This window comes from Fistularia commersonii, chromosome 4, assembly GCF_037954325.1.
Source record: "Fistularia commersonii isolate RoL2024-O1a breed Wild chromosome 4, RoL_Fcom_v1.0, whole genome shotgun sequence".
Lineage (NCBI taxonomy): Eukaryota > Metazoa > Chordata > Actinopteri > Syngnathiformes > Fistulariidae > Fistularia > Fistularia commersonii.
Window position 1 is genome coordinate 18,831,279 of NC_141287.1, and position 24,950 is coordinate 18,856,228.

At 42.0% G+C, this 24,950-nt stretch overlaps 1 protein-coding gene across 2 annotated transcripts; it reads right to left on the reverse strand.

The window, feature by feature from the left end:
- Positions 1–341: 341 nt before the first annotated feature.
- Positions 342–24,653, reverse strand: cers6 (ceramide synthase 6). 2 transcript variants are annotated; one of them, XM_086145800.1, is made up of 11 exons: positions 24,273–24,653; positions 23,304–23,409; positions 23,072–23,202; positions 12,048–12,105; positions 11,717–11,767; positions 11,175–11,267; positions 7,609–7,737; positions 6,915–7,021; positions 3,930–4,086; positions 3,784–3,807; positions 342–1,374 (listed from the first exon to the last, which is right to left on the reverse strand). In XM_086145800.1, the coding sequence occupies exons 1-11, from the start codon at positions 24,440–24,442 to the stop codon at positions 1,216–1,218; spliced, it is 1,185 nt and encodes a 394-aa protein (XP_086001926.1). In that variant the 5' UTR covers positions 24,443–24,653; the 3' UTR covers positions 342–1,215. The 2 variants fall into 2 exon arrangements, with proteins under 2 accessions (XP_086001926.1, XP_086001927.1); XM_086145801.1 differs by lacking the exon at positions 3,784–3,807.
- Positions 24,654–24,950: the final 297 nt, after the last annotated feature.

Genomic DNA, 24,950 nt, shown 5'->3' on the forward strand with positions numbered 1-24,950 from the left:
TGAAAACACTGAAATAAGATATCTCTTGAAATGTATGCATTCAAGGTCCTTTTAAATTTAGTTGAATTTAAAAAAAAGTAAAGTTTAACAGTATGGACTTTTTTTTTCAAGTGCAGTCAATTTAAAAAAAAAAAAAAAATCAGGAACAGCATAATAAGCGATATAGTATAGAGAGTAGGATTTTCTTTACATTATTTTTTTGTAAAATATGCCAACGAATATTTGAATTTTGAAAAATTAAAATACGTTTAAATCTCCTGGCCTTGTTCCAGCTCTGTATCCTTTGAGTTAAAACTCAACTTGTGCGTTTTTTTACCCCATTAAGCATATCCACACAAACATTTGCAATCGCCAATATATTTTTTTTATTATTATTTTTATTTTATTTACGGAATAAGTCGAACAAGTCGTGACTGCCTTGTCGGAGAGAAAATGACTTTCGATGAAATTTTTTTTACCAGAAATGTGCCAGGCTAAAAAACAAACAAGCAAACAAAAAAACCAAAAACAAAAGCATCAAAAAGGGAATGCAGTGTCTTCTCCTGTCTGAAGTGCAAACAATACTTTTGTTCACATCTCATCTACAGTCTTGAGTTGAGAACGCTCGCATTTCAAGATGCAAGTAAAACTTCTCACGGTACAATTCATTTGTGGGCGAAGATGAACTTGTACGGTGTTTTTTTTTTTTTTTGTTTTGGCAAATCTTTGGGGGTGTAGCATTGAAAGTAAACCCGAATATTCTTGACATGTGGTATGAAAACAGCGAGATAATGCAATCTTTATTACTGACGTCGAAGTAGATGTTCAACTATGATTTGCACATACTCATTAAAAATAAATAACAGAAAGACACAAACGTAAGAAGAAACACAACCCCAGAATGTCGGACTACTGTATATTAAAGTAGCATGGCTGTACCATACGTTGGAACGCCTCATTCACTCATTGGCTAAACATAGTGGCGTGTACTGATGAGAGTGCGTTGATATTTCACCGAGTGCAGTTTGATGCAAATGTGGAGATGAAAAGAATATATCCCTAAGGGACATTAGCAAACAATCAGGTTGACAACTGCACTGCATTCAGGTAAATCCCAATCTGGAAATTCCGGTACCAGGAAAGCGATATTGTTCGTGCCTCCACTATACGCATTCGCGCTCGCACACACTCGCACAGAACGACGGGCGGACAGTAGCTCCGATGGTATCAGTCCAGTCAGTGTTCGTCAGGATAAGGGGCTCCTGTCAGGTAGCCGTTGCTGCCGTGACTTTTGTTGGTCCCGTTGGTGGAACTGCTGTGGTTCTTCTGATTTGGCGGAGGACTTTCTTCCTCGTCCGAGCTGGACTCGATGTCACTGCGGTCGTCTTTAGACACCTGCGAGCGATACGGAGGGATCGGGTTCTTTTCTGTTTGGCCTGTTTTGCAATACCGCCTCTCGTCCGCGTGAATTTAACGCGCGCCGATTTCGCCGCCGGCGACGGCAAACACTTTCGGTGAAGCGATTTTATATTTTATGTGACTTGAGTTCATGATATTTACGGATGATGAGATTTAATTCATTCATTCACGCTCATGTTAGTGACAGCTGTGAACTTGGGACTGCATTTTGCTTGGAGAGATATTCTAATAAAAAAGAAAACAAAAAAAAAAGGCCGTTTTACAGACCTTGCTGCTTTTTTTTTTTTTTTTTTTTCTTATTGTTGTGCAACAAATCAAATCCCATAAATCAGGGGTCTCAGACTCGCGGCCTGCGGGCCAATTGCGGCCCTCGGAACAATATTTTTGTGGCCCCCTGACTGAAATCAAATCTTTGTGTTTGTGCGGCCTACACTTTTTTTGTCACATGCATCTGGGGGTTTTATACAGTGAGTTTAAAAAAAAAAAAACGGGCAAGGAAAAAAATGAAAAAGTAACTTTGCAATGTATTGTTTTTGCTTCAAAATTTGGCAAAATTTTTCATGAAGAAACGTCTAGTGACATGGTTAAAACGATTTTTTCTTTTCTTATTTCTATAAAAAACACAAATACTATCGCAAAGAGAAAAGATTGATTTAATAACCAGAATAGCCACCATTAGCCTTGTAAACATTATACCTCCTCTTGTACATGCTAACAATCAATTTTCTAATAAATTCTAGTGGCAAATTTTCCTACAGTGACAAGATTTTCTCTTTTAACTCAACCATATTTTTCCAGTGTATTTTCATCGATTCTTTTTTTCATATTCATTTTTAATATTGATTCGTCATGCATTTTTTTAGAGGAACAGTTCATAGAAAGATTTTTATAATTTAAATGTTTGCCTCCTTTACACTAAAACAAAGGAAAAATTTTGACTTAGTTTTACTAATTTAATTATTTTGTAATTAATTGTAATTGTAATTCTTTTCCTGATCCGCCCCCCCCTTGACATCAAATTAGGCCGTATGTGATTGAGATTGACACCCCTGTCATAGATGCTCGATGACGTGTTCATAAGACCAGTTCCAATTACACATTTCTAGAGTTGGCAGCAGTCGGAGTTTGACTCGTTGCCCAATAAATGATTCATTAAAAATGGATTTTGATTAATTTGAGCGCCGCTTTCAGTAACCGTCCAGGCAGTAGACACATTCGGACCTAACCTGACACTCAGATGCTGAACCCGATGCGGGACGCATTCGGACCGAACGTTCACATCTCCGTCGGAAAAGGTTTAAAAATGACAGGTTTTCGCTCATTCAGCCACCAGTGGCTGAATAGTCGACTGCTAAATAATAACAGACTGTAATATTTTAGCTATTGCCTATTTGATCTGTGTCCGTTGTGGAAGGCTAGAGAGATATCCAGTGTTTAATCACTTCCTTTTTTTTATTTACGGCTGAAAATGTGCCTGTCTTGTGATGTCCATCTGGTGCGTTTTCTCTGTGGGCTTTTGAAAGGTCGGTGATGACACAGCAGTTTCAAGACCGCATTCTGCGTTCCGATCAGGTCCGATATCTACTGAGTCACACCTACTTGCCGATTTCTCGCCTCCCGTTTAAGCCAAACCGATCGTTTAACTCCGGAAGAGATGATGATTTCAAATCGCGATATTAAGAAAAAAAAAAAACAAAAAAAAACGGGGCTTCGCTGTGTTTCGAAGGCCGTACCCGTGAAATGCTTTTTCAGCCTTTTTCGGATACTCGCTGACAGCGTTTACACAGGTTTTGCCATCTCTCCAGTCAAATGCTTTTCATTTCTGCTCCGACACGTCACGCGCCAACCCTCTCTTGATGCGTGCCGGACAGTTTCCCCTGTCAGTTCCTCTAACCTCCAGCCGTCACTCAGGGAGATGCACATCGGTGTTTCAGGGGATTTGTTTCAACCCCTGCAGGCGTTATACTGATAGGCATCCCAGCTACAAGGGATGCTCTAATTGGTTATCTTTATCTCTGCCGGGTCATTCATGCCTTTTACTTCTCTCCCCGTCACACAATGACGTGTCGGCGGACACATTTGTTGTTACGTCGGTGGAAAAACGTCTGAAAATCATTAAAAAAAAAAAATCCAGCCTCTAAGTTTGGAACAGTAAGACGCAGAGATGGACTTAAGTTAGTAAGATTCCTGCCCCGGGGAACCGTGAATATTTGAACAAAATCGATCCCGATGTATCTGAAGTGGCCGAGCAGCTGACACCGAGCTTCTTAAAGCGAACCCATATTTGACCCTCTAAAATTTTGTAAACGACAGCATGCCGGCGAGAGAGAAATGTCAACCAAACGCCCGCTTTTCTTTAAGCCGATACCCTTGAAGGCTACTCACATGTAAAGGATTCCATTTCCCCACCTTGAGGGTTGCATGTTCGCAGAGAGAATAGAGAAGGCACGTCAGAAGTATTTATAGAAGTACTGGCCGTACATCTGTCGGCCGTAATAGGAGGCGGGAATCTCGGAAGCGCTTTGACTCACCTTTCCTTTGGTTATGGCTTGGCACACGGTCTTCACTATGAGATAAGACCAGAAGGTGTGAAGTAGCTGCAGCAAGATTAGAAGCAGGTTGAAGACCCACCAGGATGGGTAGGGACCTATGATCTCCCAACTCTCGAACAGGGTGGTGTTTAAAATCCTAGGATAGAGAGGGAAGGAGGTGACTAACTTCCTCAGGGAGAAATTATTCAACGTCCTAAACCCTTAAGGGTCGGCAACCCTTAACACCCAAAGAGCCATTTGGACCCGGTTTCCTCAGAAAAGAAAACAATGGGAGCCGCGATTACTTTTTGACGTCTAAAATAAAGGTACCACTGTATATATTGCCTTTTATTAACTTTACACTTTGTATAAACAAGTGTGTAGTGTGTTGCTTCTGAAATTCACAGTATTACAGAGAAAATTAAATTTTATTTATGTAATGAACTCATTTTGAGCTTTGGGCTTTCAGAACGTGTAGCGGAGCCTTGACCTGAATTTTAAAAATAAATCAAAAAAAAAAATCACCGCGTCAGTTAACAATAAAAAATAAATATTTGCTTCATAAATATTTATGTCACCTGGTCTATGGGACTTCTGCTCTTGCACTTCTGCGCACAGCATCTGCAAATCGGGACTTTACCTGCTGGCGGGTTTACCGGCTTCCGCGAGTGTGACGTTATTTTGAGCGGCGAAAAATAATAGATATAATTTTATCTGATATTTCAAGATCGGAATAATCTTCCAACTTAGAACTAAAAGTAAAAAAAAAAGGAATTAACACAAGTGAAATACACTTCAATAAGATATTTAAAATTCATTTTCTCAAGCCACTCGGAGCCACAGAGTATAGATGAAAGAGACGCGGGTTGCCGACCCCTGTCCTAAACAGTAGGAATAAAAGCCAGTAAAATACATGACATGGGTCTGTTTCTTATCCATCCGTGAGTCATTTAAGATAAGATAAGATAAACTTTACTGATCCCCATATGGGAAATTCCTGGCACAGCAGCATAACGGTTAGAATGTCAAAAAAACTAGCAAACAAACAAACCAAAAAGGTAAAATTAACCCTCATATTATGTTAAGGGTCAATTTGACCCATTTCACCCATTGACCCAATGGGTCAAATTGACCCTTAACATAATATGAGGGTTAATATAGAGAAATTGAAGATAGCAAGACATCATAGCAGCAACTATCAGGTATAACGATGGCCGACAGTGAGGAACAGTGAGGGTGAAAAATACTAAACTTAACTAAATAGAAATAGAGTGACGATAGCAATGAATGAAATAAATGAACAATAATAAGCAGGATGTGTGACAAACAAGGATAAGACGGCAGAGTTCGGGCATGACGTGTGAAGCCCGTCATAGTTACATTAGCATGGTTGTCTTTGTAGAGGTCATTGGTTGTTCACTTTGGGTAAACCAGTTCGACCAAAAGATTAAATCAAGAAACGTTTCGGATTTAGTTAGAAGAGGATTAGACGGCATCGTAATGAGATAATGCTGAAATTGATCAATGTGATCGCCTCCTGGGTCTTGAAGTCCGTTTCCGCTTGGAGACACGCGGAGGGGAAAGCGGCTGCCGAGGCGACTGATTCACGATTCTTCGCTAGTTAGCTGTTCGCTTTTGACCGACAGATGATCATCTGTCTCGGACGTGGATTAGGGTGAACTGGGCGACGCAAACGAAGTGCGATCACAAGCTGAGTTTATTTAAAGTGGTGTCAGTTTCTCATAGGCTAAGGCAGGGGTGGGTAATTATTTTGGCTGGCGGGCCACATTTCTTATTCTTATGCGCGGGCAAATTAGGTATCATGTTAATTGAACAAAATAAAAATTGTAATTTAAGTATTTAACGTTTTTGGCATTTTGGGAGGCAGAACAACCGTCTCTACAACCGAACGTTCCTCGTTCATCCACGATGGGTTAATTTCAGAGAACGAGTTTCCCCGTGGGGTTTCCAAATTCAATATCGATTGAAAATATTCAAGGAAAATAGTTTTGCGGGCCGGATAAAAAAAGCAAAATGGGCCGTAAAATGCTCAAGTCTGGGCTAAAGTGATCCAACTGACCATTGTGGTACACTGATGCCGTTACTAAGTGAAATCATTTGGTTTTGTCAGAGCCCTGACCTACCAAGTCCTCTGAATATTTCATTTATTGACATTTATGTTGCTCCACACGCATTTCAATGAATCGAACTACAATTGAAAAAGCTAACGGGGCGGAAAAGCAAGGATTGCTCGGCTTCACCGAACATACAATCGGAATATCAGGGATCTGTCATTAATGTATCCATGGAAAAATTCTATCTATTGACACTTTGTGAATCATTCTGCAGATAGATACCGAAGCCATGGCAACAGCCTTATAAATGATGGCTTTACTACTGGTGTGCTGGAGGCTCACTGTAATGTAGTGTGTGATCATCATATTACTGTGTGGACACCAAGTCCAAATCCTTTTAAATGTATCTTAAAATGGTATAGAGACAAATCCTCTGTCAATTCCCTTGAGAGGTCTACTCAAAAATCTGTGACCGTAAACTGACGCTACAGTCTGGAGAATATACTCGATTATTTCTGTGCTCACAGTTTCCCATAATTCTCTTCATGTCTAAAAGGCACGAGTTTAAAACCGAATCAAATTTAAACTCCCCCCAAAAAAAACCAAATGACCAGAGGTCGGTGGGAGTAGATGCTCCACTTGATGTATTTTAATCAGCTTAAACTCAGTTTCCAATGATCAGGCGGCCGCCGTAATGATCGGCTTTTCATTCGTTGATTTGTTTAGCTTTCTTTGAGAGGTTAAAGCTGCAGTATCCATAGTAACTATTACTTAGCAACAAAATTTACAAAGACGTGTCTTAGCTGCAGCTCAAATCGTCACGGCTCTCGAGTATATTTCATCTCCGAAACATCTCTGGACGGACGAGCGGTTCTTCGGTCGCGCACACCAACGACAGCGGGCCACTTACCACACGGGGTAAACTCCCAGCCTGGAACTTATGAAGAGAATTGCAAACATTGCAAACAGCAGGTTACACAGTATCTGACATTTGGCGTAATTGGCCATCTTGGCAGCCTGCGGAAAAAAAAAAAAAAAAAAAAAAAAAGATAAATAAAAAGCAATAATCAGTTTGAATATTCAAACAACTTTGGGGAAATATGTTTGACAATTTCAGAAATGAGATTCTCCAGCTGGCAGCAGCATGTTCGCGCTCTCCCTACTACGCCTCCGAAAACCGTCATTCGTAGAGGCGACGGCTAATTTCGCGGCGTGTGACAGAATGTGGACGAGGCCGTCGCGACAGAAAGCGTTCGCCTGTTTCAGTGACGCCAAAACCACTTCTTTCAAAGCTGTCGCTACTTCTTTGAAAACGTCGGCGAAGCACCCGTTAGACTGCGTGACCGAGACGCTGTTTAGGACTTTCTGCTGAGCCGTGAAACATCAAACCCGGAACTCGCCGTTTCTGTTGCGTGCCGTGTTCGGTTTGGCAGCACCTTTGAAGATGCGACGCTTGATCTCATGGTTCCTGTCAAATATTCCTCTGATAACGCTATTTGAAATAGTCTCCTCATGGCAGAAACCAACATTTACTTGTGGATAAAAAAAAAAGGGGTTCATCGAGCCCCGAAGTATCCGAACTTTATCCGTTTTCCTGTCCTCACCTCTATCAGGACGTCGGCCGCGTCGTGCAGACACATGATCAGGGTTCCCACGCGCGCCATGTTGTTCACGTAGGAGAAAGTGATAAGGGAGATGGTTGCCACGTGATGCAGGAACATGATCAGGAAATCCTGGGAACAGAATTGCGACAAAAATGATCAACTCCACTTCGACGACGGAAAACGACCCGGCAGAGCGTTGTCGGGCATGTTCCCGAGAAAGTTTCACGCAGCGCGGCCGATGTGATGACGTGAAAGGGACATGGAAGCGGGTTCACATATCGTACTTGTCTTTCCTACCTGAGGCTATCAGACTTTTTAATTCCTTTCCCTTCAGCCGCAGGAAATCTCAAAATCTTAAACCTTAAAAAAAAAAAAAAAAAATCTCACCCACTCACTGTAAATTGTAATAATTTATCTGTATATATATTCATAACTGTGCAATATTGTGCACTCCTTATCTTTCACTTAGTATTTAAGACCTTAAGACACTTTATAGTCTTCACTTGATACTTCTTAAGACACTTTATAGTTTATTTGTATTTCTTAACCCCCCCCCTTTTTTTTTTTTTTTTTTTTACTTTTACTGTTTATACAATTTTCTACTATCATTTATTATTGTTATGTTTTTCTTGTAACTCTGGCACAACAATTTCCTTCAGGATAAATCAGGTTGTTCTTATTCTTATTGAAAATAAACAAGGCGTCTCGCTGCTCAACACAAGTAGAACCTACATTTTACAATCCCTTCACCATCTTTGTAGTTCTATGACTTCGATGTGATTCTTTTGGCCTTTTCCGGATGTTTATCCTCCGTCTTGTGGAACGAAACGATCATCCGGACGCCGTACGTCTCGTGCTTTTGCGACCGCGCTCTCGAAAGGTTGCCCCGCGGACAATAATCGAGTAAAAGGATCAACACGGCAACGCTAAGCGGCGTTGGACAATCCGGCGCTCAGAGTGCCGTTCGTGCCGATAAATCACCGCAAACCGTGCTGGATAGGATAGACGGATAGAGTTTTGCATCCAGGGCACATTAATATGAGGTGTCAGGAATGATCTGTTGAGGATGCTCACGCCTGCCCTGTCCTATCCTGTCCTGACGCATATTGTTGCTGAGCAACAGCAGCCTCTACTGATAAAAACTTGTAAAGTACAGGTTGCTGGCACATTCAATTTCTTTTCTTTTTTTTTTTTTTCATTTGAGAAGGGCGAGAGCATCACAGCGCTGCACCGGGATTCAAAGTGAAACGGCTGACTTTGACAACAACACCGAGTTAGACGGGAACGGGCACACGTTTTAAGACGAGGTTAAAAGAGTGTTCGCTCAATCCTTCAGGGGCGATATTGATCCCGATAAAATCATCTTTGATTTTGGCCCAGGGCGATCATGTTGAGAATGTAGTTGCGAGCTGAATGCGTCATTCTGACCGACCCGACCAAGGCAAGGTCTTGTTCTTCTCCTCCTAACATCATGTAATATTTTGTTTCCCGTACATTGAAGCGGATGAAACATCAGCGCTTATCAGACAACTTCCTTTTCGTGCCTTAAACACAAACTGCCAACTAAAGGGCGACCAGCTTTAAACACAAGAGAAGGCACGAAGCAAACAGCGTCCAAAAAAGACCGAAATAGGTAGAAATAAAATAAATACTCCGACAATAAGGCATCAAAAGACATGCATACGTTCAGCCAAGTCAAGGAACAATCGGGCCGCTCGCTTGCAGGACTGGTTTGATAATTTAAGGTCATGGTGGGGAAAAAAAATGGGCACGAAACCAGTAATGTGACATCTGCACGTAAGAATATGGCTCAGGAAATCAGGATACGCAAAATGCCAAATAATTCATACAACACAACCGTGATGTTACAGTCTGTGTTTGCATAAAGCATTGAACAATTTTAAGAAAGCCTCTAAGAATATTACCCCTCCAAAAAAACACCAACCCTAGGAATTAGCTACAAATTCAAAATGACCTAAAGATCAAGGAGAAACCGGTGAGCAATTACAAGGGGAAAAAAAAACAAAAAACGGGTTAGTTTAAAAAATAGGACACAAAAATATCTTACAATTTAAAATAAATACTTCCACGTCGGCTCAGTGATGCTGTGCCAAATTCATTAAAACATTGTTTTTCCGTGCGAGTGGAATTAAACCGCTAGATTAACCTTGCACACACAAAATATATTTGTGCCTTGCAGCTGAGATTTTATAATCCCATGCTTAATTGCGATGAGATTTTTTTATGTCCGTACTAAAAAAGGGCTTCTTATTACTGTCTTTGTCTTTTGTCCATTTTGCGCGAACTCTCAATTATACATAAATATCTGGATTCGCCCTTGTCTGTCTGGAAAGCCATTCAATATTTAATTTCAGCGAATTTAAAAGACCGACATCTCCTCGGCGTGCACTCAATCCGTCGGCTGCGTTATTGGACACTTCGCTTTCGGTTCGTCGTCTAATGAGACATTGGGTTCGGATGGAGCTCTGAGGATGAAGACGAGCGGCACGGACGAAATATCATCCTTTAGCTACTGATTTATGTTTTTTTTTTTTTCATTTTTTTTTTTCCCCACCTCCGAGCAACCAGAAACAATCCCAACATGGCGAGAGAGGGAGACGGGAGATGAGAGGGAAGAGTAATGATGCAAGACAAAGAATGAAAGCGAAGTCAAGAGTGTGCGGGGAGAACATACTGGAATTGGCAGGGGATGCAGAGGACCTCCTCAGTTTGGAACTGTGCATGAAAAAACTGAAAGGAGAAACAAAAACAGACAACATGCCAACAGTCAACAAAGAGATGACAGAGTGAAGGCATACACAGTGTGGCATCACGGGGCCGCTGTGAGTGGAATGCATTGTGAAGATGGAGCCGGGATGGACTGGAGACAGGGGGATAAGATCACGGCAGGAAGGCATGCAAATTAACACCCGATGAACTTGAAATTATGTTTATTTTATTTTATTTTTTGGGGGGGAAAAAGAAAATGAGGGCGGGTTGAAACTGGTGGCTGCCCGTTAGGATTGTGGCTTTTACAGCCTGGAATTCAATTTCAATTGTGGACGTGCGTCGCGGGCGTGAACTGTCTCGAGTTCCTGACACTTGAAGCATCTTAATGGAGATTTTATTTCCTGTATTTCAAATGAAAAGCGACATTTGCTCTTTTCTAATTGGTTAATGCAGAAGCAGGCGTTATTACGTGCGATGAGTGCTCGAAGCTCTCGAACTCGCCAATTTTTAGTCAAGCCCGGTATGATTCCCATTGGACCAAAGTCTTGTAGACGACTCTGTCGGCTCAATTTAATTTTACACCCCAAATTGAATCATTATTATTATTCATATTTTATATTTCCATACTCTCACCAGAGTTAACTTCTTCACGCAATTTTTTTTTTTTTTTTTTTTTTTTTGAACCTTGAGAATAATCAGTTCGGGGGAAAAAAAAAAAAATGCTGTAAGGTTCGACAGTGAGTCCATTGCGGCAGGACTTTAATCGAACACCCAGTGATTTGTGTTAATCGGGGTTTATGGATCTTATTCTGGCGCGGCTCTGCGGTCGTTCTTACCTTCCTCCGGATGTCTCTGAATTGGGAGAAGAGCAAGGACAGGTAGAAAGAAAGCTCCAATATATAGTAGTAATGGATGTCCACGGTCAGGGGCTGCACGGATGTACAAAACAACAGAGTTTAAGCTAATTTTTCAAGTTTTAATAAGGATTAAAAGTCTTTACGTGGCAAATATAAATAGGACTGAATGTATTATGTGAGTGGCGATAACACGCAACAATGAAAACAATGCAGAGACTCATAAGATAAGCTAAGATAAACTTTATTGATCCCCATAGAGGGAATTCCTTTGTCACAGCAGCCTAACAGTTATAATGTCAGAGATGGAAAAAAAAAAAAGGAAATAAATATGAATATAAATAGGAGTATAGATAGAAAGGCAGAAGACAGGATATAGCAAGACAACGACGACAACAACAACATTAGGGATGATAATGGACAACGTCAAGGAACGGTGAGGGTGAAAAATACACAACTAGAACTAAACAACAATATAAATTGAGTAACGACTAAACAACAATCTAAATAGAGTGACATCATACCTGGTACGGATAGTTGTACCAGCATTCCTTTGTGTTCCACAGCCATGGAGTCTAGAGAAAATGAAAACGGCATAAAATATAGAATTAGAACTCGGTTAACCTCTGACCAGGTAACAAAACTCTGGTTATCTAGTTAAAGAGTAATCAGTGATAATGAGGGTATGTGAAATATCCTCTGAAACGCTTTCTTGCTCCAAAGCATCTATTCATCTCGCCAGTTTCATAACTTGGAAACCGTTTCCACAGGGATGCATGCGGTATACGCATATTTTTCTGCAAACTAACTAAAGGGCAAAATTGTGCTTGAAGGAGGCCTGCGAGATGCTCGTACCTTTTTAAGAAAGCGCACTCCATAGGTGAAAATGTAGAGGTAGAATGTAAATCTCCACCTGAGGGAAAACAGAGATACGACATTATCAGCATAACGGAAAAAATTGGAAAATAAGCGGATCGGCTTACGCGTTTGATATTCGACTTTGCCTCCGGACTCGGAATAGAACTTTTATTTACTTCAACAAGGTTCTAGTAGGTAGAAGATCGGCCCAACTTTGACCAATCCGTTCAGACGCCGCCCATCCTGAAGCAACTTTTAAATAACTTATACACAACTCCAAGTTTTCGGCCCTCGGTGCAGCAGCTGTGGCACGTTGCATGACTGCGCCCGTCAGGCCTGTGAGCTGAAATAAAATGATTTAGGGCTGCGATTCATGGTGAATTTCAAATATAGGCCAGACGTCGCCGCGGCTTAGACAACGGGAGTGTCCACTACCGAGCCCGGCGGGCGTTGCGATTTCCATGACGCGGCACATTTCCATATCACAGCTACGCAGTCGCCGGGGGAAAAAGCGATCCTGATGTCAGAAGGAGAAACTGATTATTATTCTCACGCTTTAAAATCTATTCAAATTAATGCCGTGATTGGCATATGAAAACTCTGCAAGACAGAGAACAATGGAAGAAGCCGGAGAGAAAATCAACCTGCGAGACTAGCAAGTGGGGAACAACAAATGGGCTGCCCTTTATATTCAACGTTTGTTTTTTTTTATTTCCGACCACCGTATGTCACATCTAGCTTAGAACATTTCAAAGTCTTCTCTTATTCATGTATTCGTTGTGTTCAGCCGATCATTCACGGGGCTTTTCAAGATTATCTTAGACCGAATAAGGCCAAGTATTTGGAAAACTGAAATTCAAAATCAAGGAAAGACAGGGGATTTGGTGAGCGTGGACCCAGACCTTGTCCTATGACGAGTGATGTATCTCAGTCGTACAGGTAGCGGCGCGTTTAAATCAAATATGAGACCAAAAAAAAAACAAAAAAAAAACATGGTTTATCAGAGAGCGTGACACGACAATCTTCTTCGTCTGCGGCTCGGACGTGTAAAAGTAACGGTAAACTTCATAAATAGTCAATAGGGCGTAAATAAAGTTGTCATCTAAAAAAGAGGCAGGCCTGTCATTGAAAAGAATGATAAACACACTCGTGTGACATGTCAATAAAAATAACTATCAGCAGACTTGGAAACCGCACCGGATTGTAGCAGGCAGTAAATCTTTTATATACCACATTCTATATTCTCTATGAATAAAAAAATAATTGTGCGTATATAAATTTGTCCTCACTCAAGGGTTTGGAGGTGTGCAAAGGTTGAAAATACATAAACAACACGACTAAGTGTTAATGATTTGCATCGATTACCGAGGTGTACGGCGGCTCTAACAACCTTACACATCCACATAAATGTAAGTCATATTAATTTCATCAATACAAATCAAGCAGCGCTAAACCTCTCAGGAATCAAGCTCATCTCAACGTAACGCTGCGCACCGCGGAGACTTAATGAGGCCTCATTTCATTTTGTTCTCATGAAATAACACACACACACATACACACACATTCATGTTGCATCAGCTTTGTGGAGTTAAGCGTATAAGAGTGGTGTTAAGAAAACCTGTTTTCTGTTCTGGCGACTCAATAGTTGTGACAAAAGTCATAGAGCTTGTCATGTTCCACTCGGGTTTCCATAATTCAACGGTTGCGTCGCTTGATCTTACGGCCGGCTTTCGGTGACGGCTCGCGCCTCAAAAAACAACTTTCCATCAATCCTTAGAAGGATGCCGGGGTGACATTTTTTTACGTGTCAAACCTAATTTGATGTCAAGGGGGCCGTATCCGAAAAATCATTACCTGAAAGTAACACTAAGCCCAAATTCTTCCTTTGTTTTAGTGGAAAGGAGTTAAACAGTTAAATTATAAAAATCTTTCTATGTAATGAACTGTTCCTCTAAAAAATACATGACGAATTAATATTAAAAATGAATAAAAAAGAATTGATGAAATGACGCCCTAAAAATATTGTTGAGTTAAAAGAGAAAATCTTCTCATTGTGGAAAAATTTGCCACTAGAATTTTTAGAAAATTGATTGGTAGCATGTATAAGAGGAGGTTTAGTGTTTACAAGGCTAATGGTGGCTATTCTGGTTATTAAATCAATCTTTTTAATTTTGGTGGGTTTTTTTTTGCTTTAGTTTTTGTGTTTTTTGTAGAAATAAGAAAAGAAAAATAAATCGTTTTAACCATTTCACTAGACGATCTCGATCTTTTTAATTTTGCCTGTTTTTTTTGCTATCGTTTTTGTGTTTTTTTTTTTTAGAAATAAAAAATAAGATCGTTCAAACAATGTCACTAGACGTGTTTTCAGAAAAAAAACATTTTTGTTTTCAAATTTTGGAGCAAAAAAAAAAATACATCGCAAAGTTACTTTTTTTATTTTTTCCTTGCCCATTTTTTTTTTGAAACCCACTTTATAGGAAAAAACGCACAGGCCGCGCTAACACAAAGATTTGATTTTAGGCAGCAGGGGGCCACAAAATATTGCTCCGAGAGCCGCAATTGGCCCGCGAGTTTGAGACCCCTGGTTTAAATGTTTCCTGAAGCTGATACCAACATTTGGAAGAGAAAAATTTCCAACACTGATCAATTATGTGTTGATTTGTGGATATTAATTCCAAAAGTACTGCCCAGTAAAAAGTACCCACTTTCCTTAATCAGTCTCATAAAGATCATATATTATATTTTGACAGTTTTGGAACATTTTAATCCTTGTCCCTGCAAATTATTTTTACATTTCAGACTGTGCAAATTATACCTGAACTCAATTTAAAAAAAAAAAGTGCAAAGAAACACTTCAGTTAAGGTCAGAAAAGACCTTAAATGGGAAAAACCTCCAAAGGGACTGCATGCTAGAGTTTAATTTCAAGCTTAAAAAAAAAAGTACATTAAAAAGTAACAGTGTCATGTTGTGTGGACTTGGGATGTCAAATTAAAAAAGCCACTAAAAAAAAACATCACAATTGAAACAATGTCGGCGTCCAAGTGGGGAAAATATCTGTAAAATTATAGACTGGGAATTTTTTTTCTAAATTAATCCAAGGTAAAACGGATAAAAACATCTTACCGATACGTCATTCAAATGATCCACTTCCTCCCGATATTCACCTTTTGGACAGCAGCTAGTTTAGATGCCGTGAGGTGTGACTATTTAAAAGTCCCACACCTGCCCCTCGGGGAATGAAAAGAAAAAGCGGCGCGCTCACACAAGCAAAGATATTATTGTTACCATGTGAACACGTTGGCCCGAGGATGCTAACATCAACCGCTTTTTGTGCTGGATCAACAGTATTGTGAAACCAAATTAGTCGGACAAGTCTACCTGGCACACAGTAAGGCCTGTTGCATGGCAACTGCTTCATCAAGCCTGCATGAAGCCCTTTTTTTTTTTCTTTTTTTTTTCCCCAAGTACAGGCGAATTGCTGCTGTGTGTGTGTGTGTGTGTGTGTGTGTGTGTGTGTTTGTACAATCACGACGATTCCCCAACTGTTTCCCATGAATTGATCTTTAAGACCGGCTTGTTTTAGTCATTATGAGTTAATTCCTCTCGGACATGTGTTGATAATGACTGGCTCCGGGAGAAAGCGAAATCCTCTGCATTTAATTATCGAGCCGCTGTTTATTTGTGGCACACAATCTGGTGGCGAGCGGCCAAAGCACTTTAAATTAATTACTGTATTGTACTAACTGTGGTTAACAGAATGATTTGTCTTGTAAAGAATCGGCGACCTGCGGTTTATCGTGCTTTCTGATCCACAGAAACCATCAACTTTCGGGTTACATATTAATAATTCATTTGCGATATCTCTTCCGCGAGTGGACCCGCTGATCCCCGTGAAACCGATTCCACCTGTTTGGGCTCAAAATTGCCTGGAATGAATCAACGCGGGGTGCGGTTGATGATTCGTTCAAAGAGTCACAAGTGAAGCCGGATGATTTTTCGCTACAGCTTTCTCGTTAAAAAAAAAAAAAAAATGTCGAGCTGCATCATTACATTGGAGTTTGTCGTCTCTACGGGCGGTCGCCAGCTGTTGGCTGCTGTCAGCACTTGAGTGGTTTCGACGTAACGATTCGTCACAAAGCTCCGGCCGCGGCGAACGATTCACTTCTGACGTTTCCCATTCATCCCTCGCCGCACCCCACAGCTCCGGGAGGAACAGGCCTTTTACCCTTGACGGGCAGTAATGGCCGTTCCCTTCACCTTTCCCTGTTTGTGTCTAATTTGGTTTGATTACCGGGCGTCATTTCAAATTGCCCGAATTAGAAAAAAAGCAAAAAAAAAAAAAAAAAAAAAAAAAAAATAAAACGAAGCTTCCTATTAGGAGTCTGAATCTAATTTTAGGGAGCTATCCTCTCTGAACACATTTAAATTGCTCATCCCTCAGCTGTCCTGTAATAAGTATCCGCTGAGCACAAATATGCTAATTGGCTGTCAGCTTGACTGCGCTACTGTTGGGATGTATGCATGTGTGTGTATGTGTGTGTGTGTGTGTGTGAGTCAGTTGAACGGTTTGAAAATCACACACCTACTTCTGGGTTTGAAGGAGAGGCTGCTATTAAAAGCATATTATTGAAGGTGAGTGTCATGCCTTTATGTATTTTTTTTTACAGATTCCAACGTAAGCATGGCTCATTAACAAGGCGTTCTGTTTCAAAAACTAAGCGTTGTTTCTTTTTCTTTTTTTTTTGTTTTAAATTAAAAAAAAAAAAGAAAATGTTGATTTTCGGGGCCTCATTTACCGGCATCGAAAACAGATGCTGCCAAAGGTGAAACTCAGCTCAGTAAAAGATGAGATGACGTTTTATCTCTCGGTCTGAAGACGGAATCGGATCGCCGAGGGTGAAACAATACACTGACAAATTATTCAGCCTGCGGCAGAGAGAATCTCCACGCTTGTTCGGGATCCCAAAAGTCTCGACGACAGCCACCCTAAACAGCTGGACATGCCACAAAAGTCTTTTTCATATTTAGGGCTTCTGAAGAATTATAAACCGAGATCACGAGAGGGAGCAATATGGGTCTATCGTCTCTTATAAACCTATATTTTGAGGTATATCCTGTATCAACGGAGGCCAGTAATAGACACGGGGGGATAAATATAGTAGCTAGTCTCGCACAAGTGCTACGCCTTTGTGTCTTCTGAATGCGGATTGGATCGTTTTGATAATTTCTTTGCACAGTGAAAGAGGAGCGGAGGGAAGATGGAGGAAGGTGAGATCAGACAAGCATTGATATATTGGGGACATCGACGCCTCGGTCTGTCCTTATCAGGGAGAATTAATGAGAGGTGAGCCGTTCTGATACAACCACGCACCCTAATGACTCGCATTTCTTTTAAATCTACTTAATCTTCTCTAAATCAAGTCATGGAAAGCTCAAGGGTTGCATTCTTTGAATTTCCCACTTGAAATAAGCACTGCGGGCCTTTTGGGAGAAAGATTTTTCTTTGAAAGAAGAAAAAAAAAACAAATATACTGTGCATACCAAGTGTCTCCTTACGTATGGAGATTTCAAAAGCACTTATTTAAGGTACATTTCTCAGATTTTTGTTTATTGTTATTGTTTTTGTTATTCCCATTAATAATATTGATAAAGTATACCTATTTTTCATCATATTTCACCCTCAATTTTAAGTGATTTCCAGCAGTTCTTCAAGGTGACCTTAAAGAGGGTGAATATAATCCATGATAATGATAATCTCATGTTTGCAGATGACACTGTGATCTGTAGTGTCAACAGGGAGCAGGTAGGAAAGTCTAGTTAGGCGGATGTAAAGTATGTCCTGGAAAGGAGAGGGGAAGACGGAATACATGGGAGTGAATGAAAGGGACTCAGCCAGAACGTTTGGGTTGCAGGGCGTGGAGATAAAGAAGTACTGAGGGATACAATTCAATGGGACTGTGGAGAAGAGCAATGGAGGAGATGCACTGTATGGACAAAAGTATTCGCTCACCTGCCTTGACTTGCATATGAACTTAAGTGGCATCCCATGCCTAATCCATAGGGTTCAATATGCACCATTTGCAGCTAGAACAGCTTCTTCTGGGAAAGCTGTCCACAAGGTTCAGGAGTGTGTTTATGGGAGTTTTTGAGCGTTCTCCCAGAAGCGCATTGGTGACATCGCACACCGATGTCAGACGAGAAGTCTCTCAGTTTGCGCTCTAATTCATCCCGAAGGTGTTCTATGGGGTCGAGGTCAGGACTCAAGTTCATCCACACCAGACTCTGTCATACATGTCTTTATGGACCTTGCTTTGTGCACTGGTGCACAGTCATGTTAGGAAAGGAAGGGTCCAGCTCCAAACTGTTCCCACAAAGTTGGGAGCATGGAATCGTCCAAAATGTCTTGGTATGCTGAGGTTTCACTGGAACTAAGGGGCCGAGCCCAGCTACCGAAAAACAACCCCGCGCCATAACCCCCCCCCCCTGCCAAACTTCACACAATGCAGTCAGACAAGTAGCGTTCTCCTGGCGACCTCCAAACCCAGACTCGTCCATCAGATCACCAGATCTAGAACGCGAGTTGTCCCTCCAGAGAAGGTGTCTCCGCTGCTCTAGAGTCCAGCGGCGGCGTGCTTTACACCGCCGTATCCCACGCTTTGCGTTGCACTTTGGATGCAGCTGCTCGGCTATTTAAACCCATTCTGTGAAGCTCTCTGCGCACTGTTCTACCGATAATCATGAAGTCTGGAGGTCTGTAGCGATTGACCGCAAAAAGTTGGCGACCTCTTGGCGCGAAACGCCTCAGCATCCGCCGACCCCGCTGTCAGTTTACGTGGCCTAACCCTTTGTAGCCGAGTTGCTGTTGTTTCAAAACACTTCCCAAACACACAGCTGACACCTGAGTGTGGAATGTTTGGGAAATTTCATAACTGGGTTTGTTGCACAGGTGGCATCCTATTGCAGTTCCACGCTGGAATTCACTGAGCTCCTGAAAGCGACACATTCTTTCACAAATGTTTGTAAAAACATGCCTGGGTGCTTGATTTGATACACTTGTGGCCACGGAAGCTATTTGGATGGGTGAGCGAAAACTTTTGGCCATATAGTGTAGGAGACAGAGCTGAAGATGTGGAGATTCTTTTTGGGAATGAGCTGAAGGGACCGGATGAGGAGTCCATCAGAGGGACAGCACATGTTAGATGTTCTGGAGATGAACTGAGATGGTTTGGACATGTGGAAAAGGGGGATTGTGAAGATTTGGGTGCAAGGCTGGAAGTGCCTGGCAGGAAGTCTAGTCTTGAGGAAGACCAGAGAGGAGAGGGCTGGATGGAGGCAGATGATTGGCTGAGGCAACCCCTGAAGGGAGCAGCCCAAAGGACTAAAAGAAGAAGACACTATATTTTTATAAATAATATGAATACATACTGCAGAGCGTTTACAAATGTTCAGCTACTTTATATCTTGTATAACAGCAGTCTGGACGGCACACAACTCTGACCCTCCCGAGGTGCATCAACTCTATTGTCTGTTTTATCCTTGTTGGTCACAACCCATTCGCGTCCTGCCTATTTTTTTTTATTTTATTCTTGTCATTGCTATTGTCACTCTGTTTATGTTATTGTTTCGTTTTGGCCGTCTATTTTCACCCTAACTGCCCCCGCACCGTTCTTTTTGTCCATTCTTATCCTTGATGTTGTTGCTGTTGTTGTTCTCTCTGACGTCTATTTATTTGTGGATTTCTTTTTTTGCTATTTTCCCTTTCTATTTTCCAATTGTCTTCTAATTGTCTATTTATATTTATATTCAAATTTATTGATACTTTTAATTGATACGCTGCTGTGACAAAAGAATTTCCTCTATGGGGCTCAATAATCCTTATCTTATCTTATCTTATCTTATCTTATCTTATCTTATCTTATCTTATCTTATCTCACACCAACTGACATCCTGTCCTCTTTCACTCCATCCATTAATCTCTGGCCTTCTCCGAAATAACTGACCTCCAAAATAATCGTCCAACCCCTCAAACCTCTCTCCCCCTGCCATAACACTCGAATCAAAATCTTATCTTATCTTATCTTAAATTTATAACTTATTTACGTTACAATTTATTGATATTATCATTGTTGCGCTGCTATGACAGAATTTCCCCAATGGGGATCAGTAAAGTCGTATCTTATCTTATCTTATCTTATCTAATCTTATCTTTTATTCATATTTATGCTCATATTTATTGATATTATCATTGTTGCGCTGCTTTGACAGAATTTCCCCTTTGGGGATCAGTAAAGTCTTATCTTATCTTATCTTATCTTATCTTATCTTATCTTATCTTATCCTGCTGGAAACAAGACATGGACTTAGAGAATACAGGTGTCCATAAAAAGAAATGGAAGAAAAAAAAAAAACTTTATTAGCCACTAGAATCTATCGGGGACTTGGCGGTAATCCTCACAGGTTTTACAAAAATCGAAATACCTCTGTGGCCGGACAGACAGAATCTAAAACAAAACCCCCTCCTTGACGGAAGTAACAAGGAGAGGCAACAATAAGAAACTGGTCTTCATTATTGTAAGACCCGACGCATCTGTGACATCGGAGTGTCTGTTTGGAGAGGGAAAAGAAGAGACAACAGATAAACCACCCTGACAACTGGGAGACAAAGAATACTATCAGTCCACAGCAGCTGCTCATGAGGGCTTAATTAGAACAAAATCTCTGGTGGAAGGACGGCAGCCAGGCCCGTTTGGAGAACTGCAACGTAAGCAACTGAGACAGACTCCCCGGCCAAACTGGTATTGCAGTCATCTGCAGTCAATTATGCTGCATGCAGATAAAGCTGCCGCTTTTTTTTGACGACGTGCGTCGGCCACATTTAAGAAAATAAAATAAACCCCGCGGATTCTCAGGCAGATTATCATATGAGACAACGGTATTTGTTTTTTTTGTTTTTTTTTTTTTTTACCCCCTCCCCCCCTCCCTCCCCCTGCTCTGAAGTGGTAATAGGAGTTCAGAGGTCGGCCCCGGCAAACAACGCTCTACCGCCTGACTGAATGGCAGCCTCGGGCAAAAATCTGAAAGAGGTGAGATATCCCGTGTCTGAATCTGCCAGATTGGCTCTCCTGGTGTCAGACATGACTCCGCTGTGACAGTCCCACTCACTGGTTGGCCTTTAACATCACACCGCTAAGTAACTACCATCTCCCTGATGGCGAACGCTCCGCCGCGGATTAGCCGGTTCTCCGTTGCGGCCCGAGTGGGTTTGGCGGCTCGCGGTGGGACACGATCGTCCATTATCCCCGAGAAGAACCGCCATTCATGTCGCGATCTTTAGAGAGGAGACTCTCTAATGACCACTATTCCTTTGTTAGAGCTGATTCATCGACTGACAAAGGGATGATTGACAATTCCTTTTGACGACCCAGTAGTCACAGTCACCGAGCCATTGTCGAGCAAAAAATTGCTTCTGAATTAGCTGCTTCTCATTGCGTCATGTTGTTTCAAACCGACTGCATTCAGATTTGAGAATTTAAATCAGATATAACCGCTATGTCTATGTATTGCAGTAAGATACAAGAAATCTTTCCTATCTCATGCCATAACTAGAGAATAACTCACTCTAGTAACCACTTTGCTCATTCCTCTGTATTGGTTAATATGAGGTTTTTTTTTTTTTTTTTTTTTTTAGATTTTACTTTTATTTCTATTCATATTTTTTACATGTTTTTTTTAGCTTGCTACTGCTGAAAAACTATTTCCCAAACCACCGCATGCTAGGTGGCCGTGCTCCTGGGACGGAGAGTTCATCTCGACTGTCGGATCATCTGAAAAGTTTTCGGTTCGGACGCAAAGCTTTGCAGCCGGTTGATAAAAAGGTAAGAATTTAAGATATTTTTGAGAAGGGGGTTGGATCATTGATAAAATGATAACACTCCACCTACAACAAGCGCCTCCACATTGCAGCCACTATTAACACAGGCGGGGATATTTTAGTTGTGTGTTTTTTCAGTAGCCACAGATTTTACATTTATTTCCAACCAGTGTGACAATAACCTTGCAGAGATGACAAACGCCAGCGTTACGTCTGCTCTTAGTTTTATCCCATTTGTGTTACTAATATTGTTTTTGGAGCACACAGTATGCTTTCCCAGGAATAATTGACAAGTGGTAAACAATCTTTCTGTATATTTAGAACCGTGTTATGTCACAGAGGCTGTTATCGTAGCTCAAATACCACATTTACCTCTGTGGGAGGTGGCTCTCTTGCTTCACCTTATTCAGCTACACCTGCAGCCCACACACAGCCCACGGCTTCTGTTCCCCGCCAGAGGAGTTTTCGGGAGAATTTGGGGATTGCGGAGATATAAAAAGTCAATTTCTATTTTACTTGTGGTGATGAGAGAGTGTGACGCTCGCAGGAAACCACCTCGTTGTCAACACATGCACGAAGATACCGTAAGAGCTAAAATCCACCCTTTTTTGGCGCCATAAGGTGTCATCCATTTTCATTCATTCTTTATCTGTACTGATTATTCTGTGCTCAAGGTCAGGGGTGGCGGGGTAAAACCTTTCTCAGCTTTCATCAGGCGAAAGAGGCGGCATTGACCCTCGGATCGGTCGGCAGTCAATCCACAAACTGAGACGAACAACCGTTCACTGTCATTCCCATATGTGAGGATTCACAACCGGAAAACTCGAAGGAAACCGACAGACACCGTAGGAACATGCAAAGTTAGCATAGCGTTGCCGGAATCGGACCAGGGATCTCTCGCCGCGAGGCGAAAACGCTCGCAAACCGTACCCCCATGCCATACATTCATTTTTCCTTAGTGTTACTGAATTTGTTGATATAAAGACATTTTTTTTTTCAATAATCTAGATTTCTAACTGTCACTGTGCAGGCATAGTGAAAATTTGCAATTTGTTTTATAAAAACAAAACAAAAAAAAAACTGCTGTATGTAGTTGCAAGTACCGACGGGCTGTGGATGAGGAGAAAAGCCGGAATAATATCGACTTACATGCTTTCGCAGAATCGTGCGAGGGTGCTGGGTTTCTCTTGGTTGCGCCGCTGTCGGAACCAACGCTGGATGGTTCGGACGTCCCAGTCGAGCTGCTTGGACAGGCCCTCCAGCCTCTTCTCATCCGGGTGCTAAGACACGGGGCAAGTCGATTTTAACACGCCTCTCATTAGACGATGCCGGCGTGTAACGTGCGAGGAGGAGGCGGGGGAGGGGGGGGGAGGTCGTTCACCTTCGTGATGGCGGTGAAAACTTTCTCCAGGATGGCATTGGGCTGCGCTTTTTGGGGCCCGTTGGCTTGAATCTTCAGCCCCATGGCACATGGTCTTGCGATAAACCTAGATTTAAAAAAAAAAAAGGGGGTTAATCATTGACATACACGCAGCAGATTATAAAAGGGGGAATTTCGCAAGGTTTTTTTTATATTATACATCAGGGTCATTTATTTCAAATCCTATTTTTTAGAAATATCTTTTTTTTTTCTCCTGGTATATATAATCCTACACAGAAGAGTGAAACGTTAGGGACAGATGCAAGACTTGTTCGGATTGACTCCTGGCACACGAATGCCAGAAGTTCCTATTTTATTTGCAAATTATGGTGTTGCATATAATTCCTGTGTTAATAAACAAAAACTATCTGGGACGTCAGTATTTAAAACTGCATTTCTGGTTCCATCATCAAGGCGACTTCAGAGTCCATTTCAACTTTTGATTCACATCTTGCATGTGTAAAGATAACATTTGGGAAATAAGTGGGGAGCCGGTGGGTGCGTTCAAGGGATGTAAAATTGAAATTGCACGGCGTTTGCGTGAAAAGCCGAGAGCATCATGGCTGTGCGATGACTGACGGCGCCGTGGGAGTCGGGGGACAATGTGAACCGCGGCGGAAATCACGGAAAACGGACCAGAATGTGTGTGTGTGTGTGTGCGTGGGGAGTGAACCGGGAACAGGACGGGACAGGACAGGACAGGGAGGACGGTGTTGTGGATTTGCGTGGTGCAAACGCCGCTGCGGGGCCTGCAGGAAGGGAAGATCCACGTTGGCCAACCAGACAGGATGCCATTGTTTGGGTACCGGTGTGCGCAGCATCACTCCCGCATCATCACACATCATCTCACGCAGTTAAAAAAAAAAAAAAAAAAAAAAAAAAAAACACGCACCGGGAGGGTGTGCATTTGAGCGTGTCCCGCAGACCCACCTTTCGAACACCAGGCGGATCATGAAGATGCAGAAGACCAGAGGACACGCCAGATAAAGATCCTCGGCTTGCGGGAACGTCGCCTCCTCCGTGTTTTTCAAGTCAGCCCACGTTACGTTGTGCGGGAGCCAGAAGCGCTCGTTCCAGAACCACGCAAGGATCCCGGCCATCGCTGCAGACGTGGAAACACCAACAACACCACCAACAACAACAACAACAAAAAAAAAGAAAAGAAAAGAAAAACAAAATCCACGGTGCGTCGCAAGATCTCTCCCACGGGCGACGTGACCGCGCAGTTGTGGGTGATGATGAGATATCCACCGGCCGTCAGCCCCCCTCCTCCGCCTCTTCTACCCCCGCCCCCCCTCCGCTACTCCGGCGCAGGGAAGTGAGACTCGCTCGGTTCCTCCGCAGGTGATTGGTGCATCGACGTGTCACGCATCCTCCTGTCCACGCATGCACACACACGCCGTGCGTGGCCCCCTTCGACCGAGTGACCGTGAACCGGAGCGGGTTCGACGTTTTTTTTGTTTTTCTTCCCCCCCCCCTCTTTTGTGATCTCGCGTGATTACGCACGTAGAAACCACGCCAATATTAACAACTTTCCTTCTTTCTTTCCTTGTTTTTTTTTTCTTTCTTTCTTTTATTTATTTTTTGTTGTGGAAAAGATGGTGGGGT